General features: G+C 38.8%; 1 protein-coding gene across 2 annotated transcripts in view; it reads right to left on the bottom strand.

Moving 5' to 3' along the window:
* Positions 1-9,669: 9,669 nt before the first annotated feature.
* Positions 9,670-20,525, bottom strand: part of baiap3 (BAI1 associated protein 3) — a 35,357-nt gene continuing 24,501 nt past the window's right edge. For both annotated transcript variants that reach the window (XM_017429293.2, XM_017429294.2), the window contains 21 exons: positions 18,972-19,075; positions 18,755-18,872; positions 18,452-18,576; positions 17,038-17,128; positions 16,817-16,873; positions 16,617-16,714; positions 16,418-16,469; positions 16,160-16,311; positions 15,921-16,044; positions 15,398-15,538; positions 15,132-15,227; positions 14,231-14,446; positions 13,831-13,899; positions 13,664-13,743; positions 12,176-12,284; positions 11,585-11,656; positions 11,411-11,494; positions 11,038-11,158; positions 10,829-10,952; positions 10,541-10,746; positions 9,670-9,914 (listed from right to left, as the gene is read on the bottom strand). In XM_017429293.2, coding sequence (XP_017284782.1) covers positions 9,811-9,914; positions 10,541-10,746; positions 10,829-10,952; positions 11,038-11,158; positions 11,411-11,494; positions 11,585-11,656; positions 12,176-12,284; positions 13,664-13,743; positions 13,831-13,899; positions 14,231-14,446; positions 15,132-15,227; positions 15,398-15,538; positions 15,921-16,044; positions 16,160-16,311; positions 16,418-16,469; positions 16,617-16,714; positions 16,817-16,873; positions 17,038-17,128; positions 18,452-18,576; positions 18,755-18,872; positions 18,972-19,075 — 2,343 coding nt within the window. In that variant the 3' untranslated portion in view covers positions 9,670-9,810. The remainder of the gene's footprint in view (positions 9,915-10,540; positions 10,747-10,828; positions 10,953-11,037; positions 11,159-11,410; positions 11,495-11,584; positions 11,657-12,175; positions 12,285-13,663; positions 13,744-13,830; positions 13,900-14,230; positions 14,447-15,131; positions 15,228-15,397; positions 15,539-15,920; positions 16,045-16,159; positions 16,312-16,417; positions 16,470-16,616; positions 16,715-16,816; positions 16,874-17,037; positions 17,129-18,451; positions 18,577-18,754; positions 18,873-18,971; positions 19,076-20,525) is intronic.

The following is a 20,525-nucleotide window of genomic DNA, read 5'->3' as shown; positions in this document are numbered from 1 at the left end:
CATTGCATGATTTAGTTGCTGGAGATAGGAACCAAAAATGCCTATATACTGTACTATTACTTTTACTGACTAAATAATATCGCACATTGCTTAATAATTAAGAATAACAGTATAATGATACTAAATAAAACATTTATTTGTAATTATTTTTAATTTAAATTAAAAAATTTAAAGTGTGAGACTAACAAAACACAAGTGAACATGTTGACAGTCAGTTTTAGTTTAGTTAGCAGTTTGCTACTTTCACATTTTCAGTAGTGTTTTGTTTAAGCTTTTTGCTAACAGTCAGCTTTTTTAGCTAGTGTTTTGTCGATTTTAGTTAAATTTTTGCTCCTTTTAGCTTGTAGTTAGAGCTGCTAGGAGCCCTGTGTGACCCCTGGGGACACTATGTCTCTGGTGTCATACAGAAAGGCATTTAAACCATAAGAACGGTGTGAAGGAAAACTGTAGTTTTGACCTTGTGACTTTTTAACACTGTGGTGTTAAACCAGTAATCAGTCCATGCCAGCTGTCAGTGTCTCAGCACAAAGTATATAATGACCGTTCTGTCATAAATACAAGGTCGATGGTCCTTCAGATTCCATTATATTTCATTTTTGCTGGCATGGTAGCCTCTTTAAAAAAAATGATTTTGTCACTTTTTTTCCCAGACATTTACAGAAAGGGCAACTGTGACACAGAATGAATAACAAGAGGGCTGAACAGATCTGATCAAAATGTCACCTTCGTCTTTGATGCCATGTTATGCACGCTTAGATTCGGACTGAATATTCGGACTGAATTCTGATGTGTCCTTACCCTTTTATGGCCTTCTCACACTCTGGCTGTATTAGGAATTTGCATATTTCTTTGAGGGGGGGGGGGGGTTAAAAAAGCAAAAGCAAATTGTATTTCATTTTTTACTGCAGCAAACTAGTGTCAGGGATAGAAAATGGTTTGCTTGCAGTTGTAGGGTCAGAGTGCTTAATGTGATTTTTAAAAAGTAGATATTGTGTTGCTGGAGAATTATTTTGTTGGGGCTGTTTTATCAAAGCTGCATTACTGGCATGACCCCTGACAACTGTTCTCCTCTCAGAGTCATTTTACTCAGCTGTGCCAAAGCAAATATTGTGCAAATTCATTTGCAGTTTGAAAATGTCATTGCTTTTATGTTTTCTGAATTAAAGTCCTAGCAGTCCTTGAAGGAATGCATGTCACCCACCAGAGTTTTACACTAAGATCAGTCTATGTTGATAAATTACCAAGTTGTTGCCATTTTTGGTGAAATATTGAAAACAAAATTATGCACAATAATGTAAGCTGTCACGCTCAGAGTTTGTGATGTGCAGGACTCTGAGCTACAACTACAGCAAATTTTAGGTCAAGTTCTGCAAAACTGACAGAATTATAACCATTTTATTTAGTCGATTAGTTGGAAGTGGGGGCCATCTTGAAGGCCTTCGCCCTTTGGTGGTGGGTGATAATTAAAACTGTGGTGCCTAAAACAACAAGCATTCAAGGAAGTTTTCTTGCTTGTTTTATTATTTATTTGATTTGAGATCTTTTATTGACAATGAGTTGACCTACAACTCAATGTGCTTTTATAATCTTTTTAGTAAACACAGTAATCACACACATAAACTTCAGCACATTTCAGTGACATGGTATTTTATTTTTAGCATGTCTGTACCCTCCGTGTTTTTCTATTTCCAAGTTTTTAATTATTTTTCTAATATTTTGCGCACACTTTGGAAAGTAAAGTTCTCTCCAATATCACTTGAAGCTTTTTGCGTGGAAGTTCCTCGTTTACAAAGTCCTCCTGTGTAGCGAGCAGCAAACAGCGTTGGCGTCATGCTGGAGCTCTCTTTTAGGCGCCACTTGGAACAGTTAATTTCTCTGTGAAAACAAACAAACTGCCAACAGAAAACCACATATGTGCTCGGCACACTTTCCATATCTCTTAGGAAAATACCCATGGAGATGATAAATAACGTGCAACACTCTCTGTCAGTTCTGTTATTACTGTACAAAGATAAATTCCACTGCATGCACCTGGGTGTCATCAGCACTAAAGAAAGCAAACACAAAGTTGCCAGCGTTTATCTCCACTGAGTTGTTTGTGAGCTCAGAGTGAGAACACTCTGTCATGGAAAACTCAGTTCTTTGTCTGGTTGCAGAAATAGCTGATGAATGTGCATGTTTGAGAGCAGCTGAATGAGCTGCTGTTTGTGTGCTTGTTGAGCTGTGTGGGTAAACTGACGATTCATGTGGACACGTCCTGCCACAATAATGACTTCTTCACAGAGAAAACACTTCTGCTTTGTGTTTTATATTTAAGTCTCCAAAGTGAACATCCTTCTCAGACATCAGCGTGGGGCCGTCTCTGTTTCCCATTCTTTGTTTTTGTGGAGTCAGTTTTTTTCTTTTGAGACAATCTTTATTTTCCCCAGCAAAATAAGTACATTAATATACAAGATGTCCAGTTTTCTTGGAGGGGAAACAGCAAAGAAGTAATCAGTGGTTTTATAGGAATCAAACTTCCTCCCTGGGGATGTTGATTGTGATAATAACGACTCGAAGAAAATCAGATGCTGCTCATGTGATAACTTATCTATGGGCCCATTTTTGCTGTAAATAATCTACTTTTTGAACAAAAGCACGAGCACATTACTATTTAGGATGAGGGGAAATCTGGGAGTCAAACCTTAAAGGGGCACAAGTCTAAAGGAGCAAAACCATTATTGCTTCCACCTCTGACGGTGTACCAATAGGTCAATATATATATATATATATATATATATAAACTTAATTGTTTTTGTGCTATATCCCGGTTTTCCTACAATATGTTTTAATAATAAATCAAGTGATGAACTTTGGGTAATTCTCCAGTATTAAAGAGTATTAACTAAACTAATGGCTCATGTACAAAAAGACAAGATCCCTCAGACTCTGGTTTTACTGTGAGGTAAACCTAATTAGAACCTGTTGAAGCTTGTGCGCCCATATTATTAGCCTAGTCTCAATCAGTCACTATATTGGGATCAGTCAACACAACTCTGCATGAAGATAAAGGGATGGTTCTGCAATGGATTTGGTTTAAAAGGCTCTGCAAGTCACTGGCTATGACCCAAACATGGTCCCATTTGCATTCCTCAAGGGCAAGCTGTCCAATATTATCTCTTCTACTTTACTCCATCAGAGGCCCCTGAAGCCACAAAGGACTTGCTGTGTCGGCTTCTTCCAACATCACACGCACTGGAGAGGGCAGGCCGACTTCAGAAGTGCCTAATTATGCTGACCTGACAGCAACTGGTGCACCTGCAGACACAGGTGTTTATGTCCTTATCTTGTGAGGACCCTGCCTCTGAAGGAAACTTCACAGGTCCTGTCAGCAGGAGAGATTTATTATCTTCCGTGTGTGTGATGGAGTCACATTTTCCCTGGAATATAAAAGAAGGATAAGATAGAAAAAATACATACAGTACAAGCCAGCTCATGTATACATAGAAATGTGATAGCTTGGTTTGTGTCTTGAATTAATATTCTACCCAAATGCAGGTGTGAAATCTCACATCTGTGTGTGCTTGTGGGGAGGAGATGGGCTCCACAGTGTAACATTCTCTGTGGAGGATTAGGGTTGTTTGAGGGGAGATAAGACATTGTGGGATCAGTGCGGCGTTAAATGTATCTGCCAAAGCCGGCAGGAGAGCAACAGAGACTCTGCCAACATTCCTGTGGCTCAACAGGAGCTAAAGACTCCCATCTCTTCTCCAAAACTAAAATAAAACCAGGTAAGAATGTAGCCTCAAAAACCATCAGATCACCGGGAAACAAAGCACTTGAAATTGGGGTGTTTATCTGAAAGGAAGTTTTGTCTGAGAGGAGCTTGTGCTTCGGCAGCATTTTCAGAAGTTAATTTAAAATAGCTTTGATGGAATGTAACCTGAGCAAAGCATGAAATCAAATGTGAAAAAGGTTATCCTGAACTACTAAATAAAATGCTATGCAATATGAAATGTGGGCATGCACTTGATGTAAACTACACACTTGGCTGAATCCGCCAAAAACTTGAGTCACGTGATTGACCGACATCAGATCTGTGGAAGTAAACAAGTATGATGGAAATTGACATGAGCAGAAACTCTGAGAAGATGCTAAGGTGGATATATATAAGAGTGAATCTGCTGCTGAACGTCAAGGAAAAGAGAAAGAACGAGTAACACAACTGTCAAGAATAAATATCGAGGCTCAATAAGGGCAGTGGAGTGCCATAAAGACAGAGCTCTGCATTCAAACACACCTGGGTTTTTTAGGAAAACTTCTTCTAAACTGAAAAGTTTGCCTTTTTTCAGCTGTAGTTTTCTTCACTCAGAAAATCAGAGTGTAAACACGAACCAACACATCAAAATTGTCAGAGTTCTCTTTCCTATAAGGGCCTTTAACGGACATTGCCATTGTTGACCTGTATTCATTCACTTTGGCTTCTGTAGGTAAAGAAGCACACACGGTAACTGGCATCCAGCCATAAATTTTACTTATATATTTTTTAATTTAAGAACATTTGTCACTATATTTTATAACAATTACCCAAAATGTGCTGTTAGCACTTAATTCTAAATTTCGTTTGATTTCTGGAAATTATCTCAAGACCCCTCAGTTGGTGTTTCTTGACCCCAGCTGGTCTTGATGATGGTAGACTCCAACAATTAGATGTTATTTTTACATTCAATCTAGTTCTAGTTCTGTGAGAAATAAATAACATGAATATTTTTTTTTGAAAAATAAGAGTTTTGCATTTATATTTTGAGAAAATCCTATTGCACAAGAAAGGCATTTTATCACCACAGGATACGAATAGACAATAGATAGAGGTGAAAAGGCGTTTTTGACTCAGACCACTGAGTGTTTCATACGAAGAATCATGACTTGATTATCTGATGGCTCTCTGCAATCAGACACCTTCCTTTGCTGGAGAAGATGAGCCTAAAGAGCATATCAGTAAACAAGTGCTTTTTTTCCCCTCACATTGTGTTATCAACAAGAAGCAGGGGTATCATGGGCGCAGAAAGGATTTGTGAAATTACGAGGACATCTAGTGGTGCAAATAGGAACTCCCGATGAAAATTAATCATCCAGATTGACAACAAACATGGGGAACGGGTTGTAGGTTCAGAACAGAGCGAAGGTTGATCAGCAGGGGATCTTTAAGAGGCTTCAAGCTGCTGTACAGTAACTGTCACGTGCACCAGTCGATGCTCTGACCAGAGGGCATGATGTCTGTATTGGATGACAAGGACCTCTCCACACCTGAGCCAACATGGCATTCATAACCTCTTCTGCCATCAGCAGGTTTCTAATTTAGAATTTATCGACTGTCATTCAGCAGAGCACAGGCACTCGTATCTTCCAGCTATGAGAAATCCTTGTCTGATCTACTATCTCAGCAGCATTTCGATGGGTGTGGACAGTAAAGCGATTGTGTCACACTAAAAGTCCCCCCGGCTCTGTATTCTCACACAGTGGACATAATGGACACTGCTGTTTCCTCCTGTTTGAATGTGGCTTTTCTGCACAGTTGCTGCCGTGCCACTGGACGCGTTTGATCCTCGGCTGGCCGCTGCAGATGGGAGGTAAAATTTTAAAAGGTCAAGGATTGCCAGAGACACAGAACTGAAGAGTAGGAGTGTGGTGAGGGAAGGTGCGAGATTGATGGTGAGGATGAATGGACAAAAAGGTCAGAGCCAGCCTGTGGATTTTCCTTTTTCCCCCCCAACTAAAACCACTTATTAATTTACAGCATGTGCAGAACTGTAAACTACAGTTTGAATTAAAACCCTTGTGCATGCAGTGAAGGTACAAAGCTGAAACTTAAATACAATCTTTATTGTGGACATCTCTTAAAGTTATAATCTATTAAACAGCAACACAGGCTTTTACAGTTCAAGAACAGATAATTCACTTTTACAATAGCAAACTGAAGGCATTTTGCCTCCTGGAGATTCTTTTCACCAGCTGCCTTTAAATCTGAACAACAAACCTCAAACCAAGAACTCAGTTCATGATGCTGGCCTCCAATCATTTAACCAGTAGTTTGATATCATGCATGCGTAAAGTAATTCACATCAGCGCTGACAGTTGTGAGGTTAAGGAATGATCAGATTCGCTTCCTTCACATTTATCATAATCTTTGACCCTTTGTTTTTTTTTCTGGCTACAGAGGCTTTTTAACTTTGCAACATTTTGTATCCTCACCATCAAAACTACAAATATGATAAAGAGTTTGAAAAATCACAAGAATAAATCATTTTATTCAACTAATACTGACCGGTTGTCCAAGAGCAACACAGAAACAACTAGTATACTGTGGTTGACTACAGACAATTCCTTAATAAGACATTTTTTCTCAAGTAAGAATTTGAATTGTCAACTTACATAAGTGTTACATAGAAGCAAATGATGCTCTTTAAATCCAAATTAGATTTTAAACACAATAACATTAGCTACTGTTTAAAAATGAGGTTGCATTGTTTTTTTGTAAACATTGGGCCAGAACAAATGAAAGTTATAGAGGGGGAAATGACATTGAAACACTGTTAAATATTTAAATTGTACAATGAAAACAGTGGTGAATGTGAGGGGGTTTAACTCTAAGAGTTTTCTCAATCTACCTGAAATATTTGCAGAAACAAACAGAACATGAAGGCAAGTGCTGCTCAGACATACTGAAGGATTACCTGCGTATCTCAGTAAAGCATCTGAACAAACGCTGTAATGCAGCTCACTGTTTAGGCATAGAAATGGTTTTTGCGTGCTTTATCCTCACAGATTCACAGGATAACAACAGAGCACTACACAAGCAGCTACAGTAAACTTACATCACTATCAAAATGCTGTCGGTGTGAAGATTTTGGTCCCAAGTTCTCTTTACCTGCTACAGTTTTTTTTCCAAAGTCTTTTTTTCCAACCTACACTGTTCCTATATGTTCAGCAATATGTTCAAGACAAGTCATTTGAATTCAACTCCTTCTTGAAAAGAAAAGATTGTAGACTATTCTGTTTTTTCACAGTGCCGTCAGTTTTTATACTTTCTGCCCAATTAGGGTAATTAAGTGATAAACTAATTGTTGTGGGAGTTGGTGGGATCACTACTCTCACGTAATTTTTTTTCATAAAAGCTGCTATTTTCTTTAAATTATATTATTCTGAGACAAATATAATCTATCCAATGATATAAAACTATAGTTATAGTCTTTAAGTTTTGCTTCCAAACAGCCAGACCGTCTTGTATTTTCCTCACTTGCTGCTGAAAGTGATAAAAATGTTTTTGGATGTGTGTGCATTTATGTGTCTGACTGTTACCAAAATATCTGGACATTAATGAAACTTTCCGAGAGTAATCCTTGGATGTACGTCTACAACTGATTAACCTTTGTGACTTAATCCAATTCAATATTGCTAATCAACATTAGCCAACACAAAAATGACATCAGCTCAGACAATTTTACCATAATTGAGCTAAATTTTGATCTGGCAGTATCTGAGAGTCATTCACAACACCTATTCTGACATGACATCTGGCAATATTCCATGAGAGGGAATAGAATGTTATTTTTAGGGTTTGACCAAATGCATATTTGAAGAAATTTTTACAAAGAATGCTCATTTCCTAAACATTTTGCTCAAGACCACTTCAAAAAATAACCAGACAGTCTAACTTTTTGAAAGCAAAATCTGAAAGACTTAAGTAAAATTCAACACTTTAGTACAGTTCTGTATTTACAGTAAACGGACACTTGGGACTTGCTGTAATAATTTTGAGATTCTGATCAATATGAATAAATTGTGCTTGTTAAAAATTGTTCAACAATCCTGTTCAGTAATCAAAGTAGATGGTCCTTTTCAATTGCATAAAACAGAACAGCGATATCATTTTCTTCACAAGATTAAAGTGGTTGCATCCCAGGTCAGTTTGACCCTCATCTTTTTTGTAAAAACACTGAAATCCCAGCCTTTCAGTGACTCACACAGCTTTGGGAGAGACAGGCGACGATGATGTTGAATAATTCCTGTCAGGCCAATGAGAGCTGCAGCAAAGCAACAAGGGCTCGCCTTGCCCCTAAAGTATAATTATACCACCACACAGATCATTCTTCTTCTCTTTTCTTTTTAACTTTAGAGATAAAGTTTCACAGCTTGATATGATTTTATAATGTAGTCCTTGGTGTATGCTGGTAGTGAACCTGCTTTGAGTTAAAGTTGGAATAACGCAGGTTTTGAAATGGTTTAAGACTCTTTCTAGTGCTTTTTGATCACAAGCAATTAGCCTGGTATCTTTTAAAAATACTTCCGAAACTCCAGCATCTGGACATAAAGACACCCACTGAGCCAGATATTTTCTTATTAGGAGTGTTTTTTTTTTCTTTCCCTTTTAAATATCTGGTATTAATTTTTCTGCAGTTTCTTTGAAAAGCAAAACAGAAGTTTGACACAGCGGAGATGAAACATTTTGTGTGCTTCAGCTGATTCAGTCGCACTTTTCTGACAGTGGTTGTTAAGACCACAGCTGCACTTAAATCCTTTTAAAGCGGGGCGATTCAACTTCAATTACAAGGCGACCATATGAAAAACTAAAGAATAAAAGCCCAGATATGCTCACTACTCAAATGTATAAAGACAGAGCCTTCTGTCCATCTCCTGTGTTCAGAAGCCTGTTAATCACTCATTCATTCAAGCCAGGTGTGTCAAAGCAGACAAACATCTAAAACATGCAGGACGGTGGCCCTCCATGACCAAGACTGGGCACCGCTGTTCTAAGTGGAAACAAAGGAAAAGCAGAATGTAAAAACTGTAAATATCAAATTGGGCTGAAGTGATATACCTTACAGTAACTAAATAATTCAATTTGCTGATTATCCTATTTCTCTTTGTGACACACAGAATGACACATGACATCAGTCTCTGTGAGTGTTCACACAGCTTTAAAAGGATGCAAAGCTGCCCTAAACTTCAAACAACTCTTTGTTATCTACTGTTCTTGTGTTCAGACAACAAGAGACTGAAGTAAAAGCATCAGTGTCTTTGGCCTCTTCAGTGACCCACTGCAAGCTGTGTGAAGACGAGTCAGAGAAGATGAATGAACTCGAGCGGTGGTCTGGGCCTCGGGGGAGTGTTAGGCTTCCCTGCTGCTGATCTCTCTGACTGGCCTCAAAACGCCAAGTCTTAAACTGCCCAAAGTTGTGCTTTGTCCTCATAATTTCTTTCAACATGTCTATTTTTATTCATGCCGTTAAGCTACTGGGAAATAATTGCAGGTTTGTATAATAAATAAGTTATCGTGCAATTTATCCCCACAGTGTGTGTGTGTGAAGAATGCAAAAAGTCTCAACACCTGTTAAACTCTCCTGCAACTAATGAGCACATCTGAGGTATAGATTTAGACTTAAGACTTAGAACTATAGGCTATATGTTAGCTACTTCCACAAAATATTTTTTTATGTGAAATATATCATATCAAAGATTATACAACAAAGATAACAATTACTTCATTACAAAAAATATAGACTAGTAACATTTAGGATCAACTATCCATTAAATTCTAAAATATAGTTTAACTGAGACAGTATAGAGTTGCACAGTGACAGGATGTTCACCTCTCAGTTAGAAAACAGTGAAACGCTTCACTGTCAAACCTTTTTTTTTTTTTTTGGTATCATAACCCAACAAACAATACATTGGAAAAAAAACTCAAATATTGTAAGCATTGTACGAGTACAAAAGCACATGTTGCAAGACGTGGTCAGGAAACATGAATACAGCAAATACTGACAACTTTTACTCCTCCTCCATTGACTTCTCGATCTCTTTCAGCCTGCGGACAAACTCCTGAGCCTCCCTGTCTCCGGTCCGAGCGTCCAGCATCCTCATGATTGGCTTCTCTGTAGGAGATGGCAAATGGATGACAAAATTTGTACAACTAAAGAAATATCTCTGAATTAATTGTTATCATCTACGGCCAAGAGCAAAGACATGTCTGTGTGTGTTCATGTGTCTGTCTTTAAGCAAAATATCTCATGAACCATTGATTGATTGATTGATTTTAATAAAACTTTCAGGCAATAATCATTGGCTGTACATCTACAACTTATTAACTTTTAGAGCCAACCCAATTCAAGATGGTCACCAAAGCTAATAAACCTTAGCAAACTCTTAAATGGCTATAACAAAATACATTTAACAGATTTTAAGCTAAAATTTGGTGAGTCATTCTTAACACATACTCTAAACGCTAGCTCACTTTGCAATCACTTGCATGAGATTGTGCATAACCTTTACAATATTTAACCAAAAAGGTTATAACTCTGTCCCTACTCATCATACGATCGTCTTCATTTAAAACTCTGGCATGAAAGGTGACGGGCATTATGCATCCCTCTAAGGAATGCTAGGACTTTAGATTATTATGTTTTTATCCTATTCTGAAAGCTAAAAGCAAATGTATTTAAGTGTAATAAGAAACAAACCCAAACAAACATGACACAGCTTTAGCTTGGTGTATAAGTACCGCTGGGTTTGCTGCGAGAAAGGTGCAGAATGGCAGGCTGGACATTTTTTCCAGCTGCCGAGGCGTTCGGTCTTCCCGGCCAGCAGAAGTCACTAAGAGGAGCCACGGCTTCTCCAGCGAAGTCATTCGTAGAGAGCCAGTCATAGTCCATCACAGTGAAGGTCAAACAGGCATACCTGTGTCTGTACTGTTCAGGACTGACGTGACTGGAAGACAACCGAAGCAGACACGTGAGGTCGAGATACAAACATGTAAACGGCAAAAGAAAAGAAAAAAGATCCTACTCACAAGTAAAACAGTTCGTCAAACACCGGGTGCAGCGTCTTCAGTTTCACCTGTGTGCGCTGACTCTTGGCTGATGGAAAGAGGTGGTGAGGACAAAGCTCCACAATGACGAAGGGGTCACTCAGACCTGAGGAACAGGAGGAAAAATGACTGGAAGTAAAACTTTATTCAAACAACAGCCTGTCGTTAATACAAATCTTACACCGTTTTACCATTGGCATCCAGGGCAATAATATCTGCAGCGTGCAGAATCTCTACTGTCAGCCTCTGCTCCGGGGCGTCGTAGTAGCATTTCACACTGATCCGACCAAAAGGCGTGTGTTTGAGCGTTTTCTGTAATCACATCAAAACACAATGAGCACACATATGTTCTTATAATTTAAAAACAAAAAAAACCCTTCATCTCACAACCTACAAAATTATTCTGCATGTTGAATTTCTTGAGTGGATGATGCTCTTAAGAGTTTGACACAAAGCAGGTTTTCAATCAGGGGTAAAAGAACAAAAGACAGAGTGATGTCCTGTCCGATCAATACCTCTCTGTCCACCTTAATGAAATTGTCTGTCTGCTAAGTCGAAACGCACCTGGTGAGAAATCTTCTCCAGATAGTACTGTTCAATCAGATCAAAGGAGGAACATTTATTCAGCCTGAGCTCTTCATCTAAGACCTAAACAATCAAGAAGGTCAGTTAGGGAAAGGAAAGAATGTTTTTGATAAGAGGACCTAAATCTTGCTGACAATCTGCAAGATTATGTACCTTATAGTCTCCGCTCTTCATGTCTTCCAAGGACAGACCCTCCCCCTTAACATGAAAGAACTGCAACAGGGTCTAAAGCATTTAAAGGAAAACAAATATAAATAGAACAATCAGGATATGACTCATTACATGTACTCATCTAATTTTGAAGTTACAGGTTAGAAGAGGGACAGTCTGTTCACACAAACAGCATGAAACCTTCAGCAGGCAGCGGCAGCCAAACTCCTAACCTGACCCACTTACGTGGCAGGACTTGACATCTCATGCAAATGTGTGATGCTCCCTGCCAGCTTCTTAAATTTGTGGAACATACATTTGTTTCCACATTGTCATTCATAAGAGAACACATGTTGGCACAAAACTCCAACCTAAGTGTTTCATGAATGTCTGACATGTGCTAACTACTGCATACGGCGAGATGATTAAATAGGAATGGTAACAGTAATGATTGTTCTTACTGAGTAGTTTATAAACTGTAGACATTTATGGTCCAATGTGCAGACACATGCTTTTATGAAACTGTTTTATTCCTAAGAAAATCAAATAAAGCTGTAACAGAGTGCTCTGCAGTGTGATGCGGTAACCTCTGACCTCCACTGTGTACTGGAAGCGGTTGTAGAACTCCACCTGCACCCCTCTGTTTTCTGTGACCGTGTCCAGGATCATCCGCAGGAGCAGTTCCCACATGCTTTGTAGAACTCTGCAAGGCAACAAACACAATTAGACACCCGCATGTTGGTGTTAGCTGAGCTCTCCTAATTACACCCCGCCACAAATCCCTAACAATTAAATGTTATTTACCTGTAAAGAAGTTCACACTACTGGTTTCCTGCTTTGTATTTTCCATGCCATTTTAACTATTTCTGCATACTTTGTGCTATTTTAGCCATTCATATATCCAAACATTCAGTTTGTTAAAATGAGTGAAATAACTTTCGGTTTGTAATTTAAAGCAGAATTCCATTACCTGTAAAATATTTAAGCCCAATATTTAATTCATATTCTGCAGAATCAAAAAACATTAAAAGTGTTAGAGGATTACGTTTACGACTGTGTAGCATCTCAACATCTGCAGACTGAAAGTGACACCAGAAGTTATTTCTTCTCCCTGTGATTTGAGCTGTTAAACATCCCAGGCTTTTATGTCTGAATTCATTTAATTGACTGGGATTTCTCAACTGCTATCAGACACTTTAACACCTTGACATTTCTACTACAAAGCAACGCCGTTGTAAAATGTAACACGGTCGTGTTGAAATAAGCAGGGCGCTTTTTGAAAAAGACACCATCTGGATGGCAGCATGTGCTACTCTTAGATGTGTAAATATTGTTCAGCCTTCACGGGGCCTTCTTAGATGTGCAAGTTACTAAGTCATATGCACTAATGGAACCCTACCTCCCTCTCTGAACCCCCACACACCCACACACACAAACACACATAAACATAGACTGTGGCTTTATTAGAGTGTGCTGGTGACAAAACCAGATGGTCTCCCTTCTCTCAAGGCTGGAGGACATGCTGTCCATCACTTTCAGGCAAGACACTGATGATTTATGTCACACAACATCCTGATTGATTTAGAAAGGTTGCAACTCATTTGTTCAGGACACATTTCTTTAGCAGCTGGGGTGTGCTCGTGTTTCGCTTGGTGTGTAGTATACAAAACATAAAGAAAATAAACCTCTTTACAAAACAGCACAGGCTTAAATGGTATTTGACTTCAAATATACATATAATGAAAACAAATATTGTTCCAAAGTTAAATATTTGCACCTTTTGGTTATATTACATGCACATGTTTTGCATATTTTTGTAGCTTGTACAGTTTCAGAACAATACAAAAATATTTCTCCATGTATGTTTATATCTCTGCAGAAAACTGCTTTGACTCATTACAAATAAACGACTAGTGGTATCAGTAACTTAGCTAATGTCATTTGATTTATGACACTTTGCTTATGTCATTATTTGTATAATTTTGAAAATCCTATTGAATTTTAAACTAGAGCAGGAGACATGAAACTGGATTCACATTGTGAGAAATAAATAGTGAGCTGTCAGGAGAAGAGAGTACATACATGGTCAGATTTTCTTTAACAAGGTTTTCAGTCAGGATGAGCACAGTGTCCTGAAGGTACTTCATGAGAGGAGAGACAGCCTGGAAGAAAATCCACCCTTTACATACATGATGTGACTGACACGACACTGACACAACTGGAAATGTTAGGCGGCCATCGCTGCAAACCTCATCATTGTTGATGGAGTCCGGAGACAGGCTGATGTGCTGGATGTACCGCCGCAGCTCGGGCAGCATCTGCACACAAAAATATAGTTGTTAAATGACAACAATGGAGACAGAAGAGGCAGATTCTACGAAAAGATTTCTTGCAAACTTCCATAATAAACATATTTGAGATAAAAATGTGTTCTTTGTGTTGCGGCATGTAAGCATTTCAGATAAAAAAAAAAAAAGTGAATTCATACAAAAATTTTAAGAGATGAACTTGCTTGTCATTATTTAAATTCCTTATCTCCAAAATAGTTACCACCAATGAATATAAAAGGTTTTCATTTGACAGTGGCAAATTTTCTAAGCAATAATAAAATTTCTTGAGATATCTGGCTCAAGTTCAGGTTCTTTTCACCTTGTCAGTGAGCTGTGCAATGAGGCGTTTGGCTTCTCTTTGCAGGTCCAGGTCCATGTTAAACAGCTGCCCATTAAGAGCTTTGTAAACCTGCTCCTTTCCCTCCACGCCGCAGGACTCCTCCATGGCCCGCTCCACTCCTGGCCAGTCCAGGTCACGAGGCAGGTTCGCCAGGAACACACGCACATGCTCTACGTTGTTCAGGGCAATGCAGAGCTGGCAGAAAGCGAGGAGAAGCAAATAAGGAGAAATAGAGGGTGATGCAGGAGAGATAAAAGAAGGGAAAAGAAAAGAAGCAGCTCTGCTGAGAAGTGGAGGGATGGGGTGTGAGTGTTAATATTTTATGACGCCATTAAACAGCTGATTTGTTTTTGTGTATAACCCCAATTCTGTAAAAGTTGGGACATTGTGTAAAATGTAAATAAATCTGCTAATTTTCAGATTAACTAGCAACAGGTCAGCAAGAGGACTGGGTATAAAAAACATTTTAGAGAGGCTGAATATCTCAGAAGTAAAGATAAGCAGAGGTTCACCAGTCTGGGAAAAAACGGCATCAAACAATTTTAGAATGATGTTCCTCTGTGAAAAGTTGCAAAGACTTTATTTATCCCATCAGCTACAGTTCATAATATGATTAAAAGATTTTAAGAATCTGAAGAAATCTCTGCTCAATAGACAAGACTGAAGGTCAATATTAGATGTGTGTGATGTTCAGACCCTCAGCTGGCACTGCATTAAAAACAGGTCTGACTCTGTTATGGATATCACTGGACATCATTGGGTTGTGCATTTTTTACTCCTTTGCAGAGCTATTTATGTTGCCTGGTGGGCTGGGACACTTTCAGACATTTTTGACGTCATCATGCGTCCTCCTCCAGTTCTGTCGTGCCTCAGGCGTTACCTGCACTGTGAAGGCCTTGTGGTCTCGGCCCAGCTGGTTCCGCTCAATCCTGCGTGTCATCATCTCTGAGTAGCAAACAGCTTCACTGCAGAAATTCTGAGGGAGATCAATCAATCAATCAATTAATCAATGAATCCTGTTACTAAAGTATTCTGAGTTTCTACTCTATGCTGATTCTTTCTTTAACTCTCATCATCTAAAAGTCATCTTGGTTTGACTGCAGGATATGAGTATGCATGTGTGGCGACACTAAAAGTGGCACTCACGTCTGTCAAACGAGTGACAAAGATGAAGGCCCCCGCAGAGTCTGGCCAGGCCAGCTGGAGCCAGATCTCGCGTACCTGGCTGAAGCAAGCTGTCACTTCCACTGCTGACAAACTGTGTTTGGCTTGGTGAACAGGCTGGAGCTGCTCACAAAGCACATGCTTTTTCAATCTTTAGTGCTGCCATAACACTACTGTACTCAATTAAAACCAGTTATATGTTATTTCAAACATCTACTTGAGACACAAACACACAGAGAATTATAATGTAATAGCAAGGATCTACAAGGACAAATTAAAATTATATGATTGGCAGTTGCATATTTTTGCTATAATAATTCTAAGTTACACTAGTGGTTTAAAAAAAATAAAAAGGTGACTTAAAAATTCAAGGTTTTCTGAAGTAGTTAACAAACGTGATGTTTACAGTTTCAGTTTACAGCTTTACAGTCTGTCATCACAAATAAACGTACAATATTCTTATATTATTTATTACATTTGAACATGATGAACAGAAGCTTCCCACCTGGTCTGCTTCCACTGCTTTACGGATCCTGTCACAGGACTTTTCATGGACAATCTGCAGCCACTTGTGAATTGAGGACTTGAACCAGTTGTGAAAGCCCGTCAAGGCCAGCATTTTTGCATCTCTGTTGGGAAAATAAAAACACAACTTTTTTAAAAAATAAAGATAAAGAAAACCATACAAACACGAATCTGACACTTTCAAAATAGTGCATAAATATTCATCAGAGTCCAACTGACTTGAGAGGTAGAAACTCCCGAAAGCCTTTGAGAATTTTTAAGGACATGAAGAGCTCAAAGATGGTCTCCCCCATCGTTTGAGTCAGTCGGGAGCTCTCCTGCTCCAGAGTCCCACAAACCCGCTCCATTGCTACATTTACATCATCAGCTACCTGCCGGGTGAAGGAATTTGAAAGTGCCAGTGTCAATTTTAGCAACAAGCATGCAGCATGACTCACAAAGGCTTCAGAAGACATTTCTACCGTTTCAAAGACATACCTGTTTTTCCAACTGCCTGTATGATATGCTGAAGAAATCTACTTTCACGGCGCTGTGGGAACAAAGGATGAAAGCACATCAGACCAACTAAGCAAGAACACAAATATGGCTACAGCAGGAAGCACAGCTTTTTAAACACTCTGCTGCATTTCTTCACATATAAAGCATACACATTTGCCTGCAGTAAAGAAATATTCACCTGTAGAAGAGTTTGTTGTAGATGTTTTGAGCTCTTTGTACATCCGAACACACAATGTCGATCACCCGAACCATTTTTTTCAGCTGCTCCTCCAGAGTCTGCATTGTCAAAACACAATGACACAAAGTCCTCAAAGCGCAGTCAGGGACGCTCAGAAAAGCTACAGGATTGGTTCTACCTTTAGGCATTAAAAAACTTACCCCTTCCTCTGGTTTATATTGAGCAATCAGGCTTTCGTACCACTCAGCAGTTCCTTTCTGTTAACACAAAAAGTCAACAGCCCCGATCAGATTTCTCTTCTTTTATAGCTGCATGCAGTGCATCATCATCCTTGTTTTCATGTTGTACTTATAGGTCTTTGTGACCGTGCTACTACCATGTCACATAAATGGTTCTGTTTTGATTGCGCTCCCATTGTTACCTTGACAGCAGTCGTGATGTCCAAATGCAGCTCGTTTCGAAGAGGACAAACAGTCTTAAATGCTCTCATGTTTTGCATGTAGCCAATCCCCCTGGCATGCACAGACAGGAAAAACCAATTACAATACAAAATTGTTATTCAACTCATCACACAGAAACACATTGTTCTCAGAGTTTAGCAAGTATAATAGCTACAGCCTCATAAATGGGTTTCAGTCTAATTGTATGCAGAATTATTTATACAGGAAGAGAGAAACACACTTGACCCACTTGGAGAGCCACTATGTTAGTTTGTGTGTTTGTTTTTTAATCATAGAAACACAACCTTGACAAATACAGAAATACAGAAATACTGGAGCTCATACAGGAACTGGGAAGTTGAAGTGTCTACATAGTTAAGTCACAATACAAGTTTAAATCCTGCCTCCATCCATGGAAATGACTGAGACTTTGCTCTTATTAAATAAATAAAAATAGATCTCAGATCAATTTTTTTTTAGATATTCACTCTTTTTGATTTAGGTAGCTTTTACCTTGCTGCTGTATGTTCAAATATTTACTTTTCTAAAAAGTTTTATTTCATGTTTAAAAGAAAAGTATACCATAACTGTGTGTGGAAGGGTAGGTGGGACTAAAATACTAAAACTCCTAATGCACAGACTCTGGTTCCAAAAATACAACATGGCAGCTCCCACAAACCGGTCCTGCTGGCTTTAATTCTTAACATCGAGAGAACAATTGGTCTCATAATAACCAGCACCAGCTTATGGAGACTTCCCACAAACATGAGGACCAAACAAACCAGAGGAGCACTTTTGGGTTGAAAAGATACTGAAACAACATCTAAACTATATACAAATATCAAGGCTATGAACAGACAAACTCTGGTATCAAAGTAGGCATCTAAACATAATTTTAGATGTCAAAATGCCATTATCTGTAAATACCATGAATGAGTCTGTACTGCTAATGTGAGGATCAAACTTGAGATCTTTACATTTGGCTAAACATTACCTTTACTGTATGCTATTTCTAGCTTAACCTTTTGCTATTTTTAGCTTTTAGCTGCAGTTCTGCTAGATTTAGTTCCCATTCTGCTACTTTTAGCTTTTAGCTAGACTTTTGCTACTTTTAAAATAGCATATGTCAAAATCCTGTCACAGAATTCTGTGACGATTTAGGATTTGTGCAGCATCAGTTGTAGTGAAGAAGAAATGATCCATAGTTTCTTTGACATGAATAATGAGAAATGATCAGGAGACTGTTGTTGTAATATGCTGGGATATTACTGCTGCCTCCACAGAGTGGGACTGACTGCTTGTAGTCTCTCTGTGTTTGTGGAGGTGAAAGGTCGGAAGTGTTCTCGGCATGGCAGCACGGGTTTGTAGCATGATGTGATGGAGGTGTGACTTTACCTCAGCATGAGCTCGTAGCGTGTAATGGCAGCGGCGCTGGTGCAGGGGAAAACCTGACGCATGTTCTTCATCAGGCACAGGCAGTGCTCTGTGTACAGTCTGAAGCTGTCTGATAGCTGCCTCTCCTGGACACAGGAAGGGCCTTCAGTTATAGCTTCCAGTACACCGGCTCTGAGACATTTTTGGCTGAACCAAAAACCTTGATGAATGCCAGTGAAGAACTGAGCTAATGAGGTGACTGTTTCTAGGCGATGAAAGGGATTTTTTTTTTTCCTGTCGGGGAGCCAATAATGTAGAACCTACCAGGTCTCCCCTCACAGTGGGAGGATCCCACTCTGCATCGATGGTCCTCAGGAGGCGCAGCAGCAGGGAGTAGCATACCCTCTGGTTCCGATGGTGGCTGCTGTAGCACTGCCAGCGTCTGCGTAAAAGAAAAGGAAAAAAAAAAAAAGCTCCTTCCAGCCGATGCTACAGCTCTCGGATTTGATTCAATCAATTTGATTCTATCATTAATACCTACACAATTGCCTGCTGCAGAGGTGACAGATCCGTTTGCACAGCATGGTGGGTTAGCACCGTCCACGCAGGAGGAGAAACCTGCCCATTCCAGTTGTACGGCTCTCTCTATAATTTCAAACAGAAAACTACAATTTAGCTTCAGCCACACTTCAATCAGTGTCAAAAGTTTTTTTTTCTTTTTGTAATGGTGAAATACTTTCATGTTTTTGATTACAATGAAACAAGCAGACCTAAAACTCCTTGAAGGAATGCATATCGCCCACTGCCTTTCACGCCAGAAGTCTAGACTAAGATCATCTTATGTTGAGAAATGGTGCTTTGGTCAAACTTTGAAAATAACATGAGGCACAATTTCATGTCAAACTAGAATTATATGTCGTGGATGACTCTCAGCTACTACCACAACAACAGTAACATGGACTTAGTTACAGACATTTTTGTGATAGCTAATGTTGATTAGCTGTGACAGCCATCTTGACTCTAAAAGATAATCAGATTGCTTTCTGAAAATTGCATTCAAATTTGTTCAGAGGTCTATGAAATATTTTCCTAACAGATAAAAGTTTTACAAAGAGATCTTCCACGATCTGTTAACTCTCTGAGTATTTGCTGTGGATGAATGTCAGCTAACAATACATCACATCTTAGCTCAATATCTGTAAAATCAGTTGGGATTTAGTCAGTTTTGTGTTTTGTAAGTTAAGTTGGCTGTGGTGGCCATTTTGAATTAGATTGACTCAAACAGGTAATCTGATGTATATCTACATCCAGTAGTTGCTTTTAGAGAGTTTCATTAAAATCTGTTTATGAGATTTTTTGCAAACATGTCAGACAAACGAACTCAAGCACACAAGCGCCCTTTCTCCTTTTGTGGCAGGCAATAATAATACAAAATATAAAGTTTCTGTAGCTGCAGTATGTTAAAATTTAAAAGCTCCGCTTACATATATTTTTTATTTTCCAGTGTGGATTCATATATTAAAGATGCTGTTTTTCAAAGTAGAGACTACCTCGATCAAATGTTACAGCTCGTATGAAACTATTGCAACAGCTGTCTGGTGCAACAAAAGGTAAAATTGACTAAAATTACATTTCTGAATAAAAAAGAAAGAGATCCCTATAACCTCTAGATTAAAATAAAAAAGCTCTTGTAAAACAAGGTTGTTTATAAGTTTGTCAATAAATGTTGCATAGTAACACTCAGACGAAGGCTCATTTAGAGCAAACGCACAGCAGTGGGAAATAAAATGATGGCTTTTTTGTTTTAACAATGTTTACTTGTTTTCATAAACAATTTTAATACTCCGAGGTCAAACTGACCCTGAACACCACATGTCTCATATAAAATATGAGAGGAGGAAACATGTCAGTGGGATCTTTATAAAAATGAGCTTCAGCATAAAGAAAAATAATTTGAGATTTTTTTTCTGTCAGTAAACACAGAGGATGGGTCAGAGTAACCTGAACACCCAAACTGGGTTAAAGTGACCTGCTTTTAGTAAGCTTAAAATGAATGAAAAGATCAAACAGTTATTGTATGAAAACTGGATTTAAC

The sequence above is a fragment of the Kryptolebias marmoratus genome, linkage group LG12 (genome assembly GCF_001649575.2).
Source record: "Kryptolebias marmoratus isolate JLee-2015 linkage group LG12, ASM164957v2, whole genome shotgun sequence".
Taxonomy (NCBI): domain Eukaryota; kingdom Metazoa; phylum Chordata; class Actinopteri; order Cyprinodontiformes; family Rivulidae; genus Kryptolebias; species Kryptolebias marmoratus.
The sequence above is the reverse complement of the archived record's forward strand: the minus strand, read 5'-3'. Positions and strand labels throughout refer to the sequence as shown.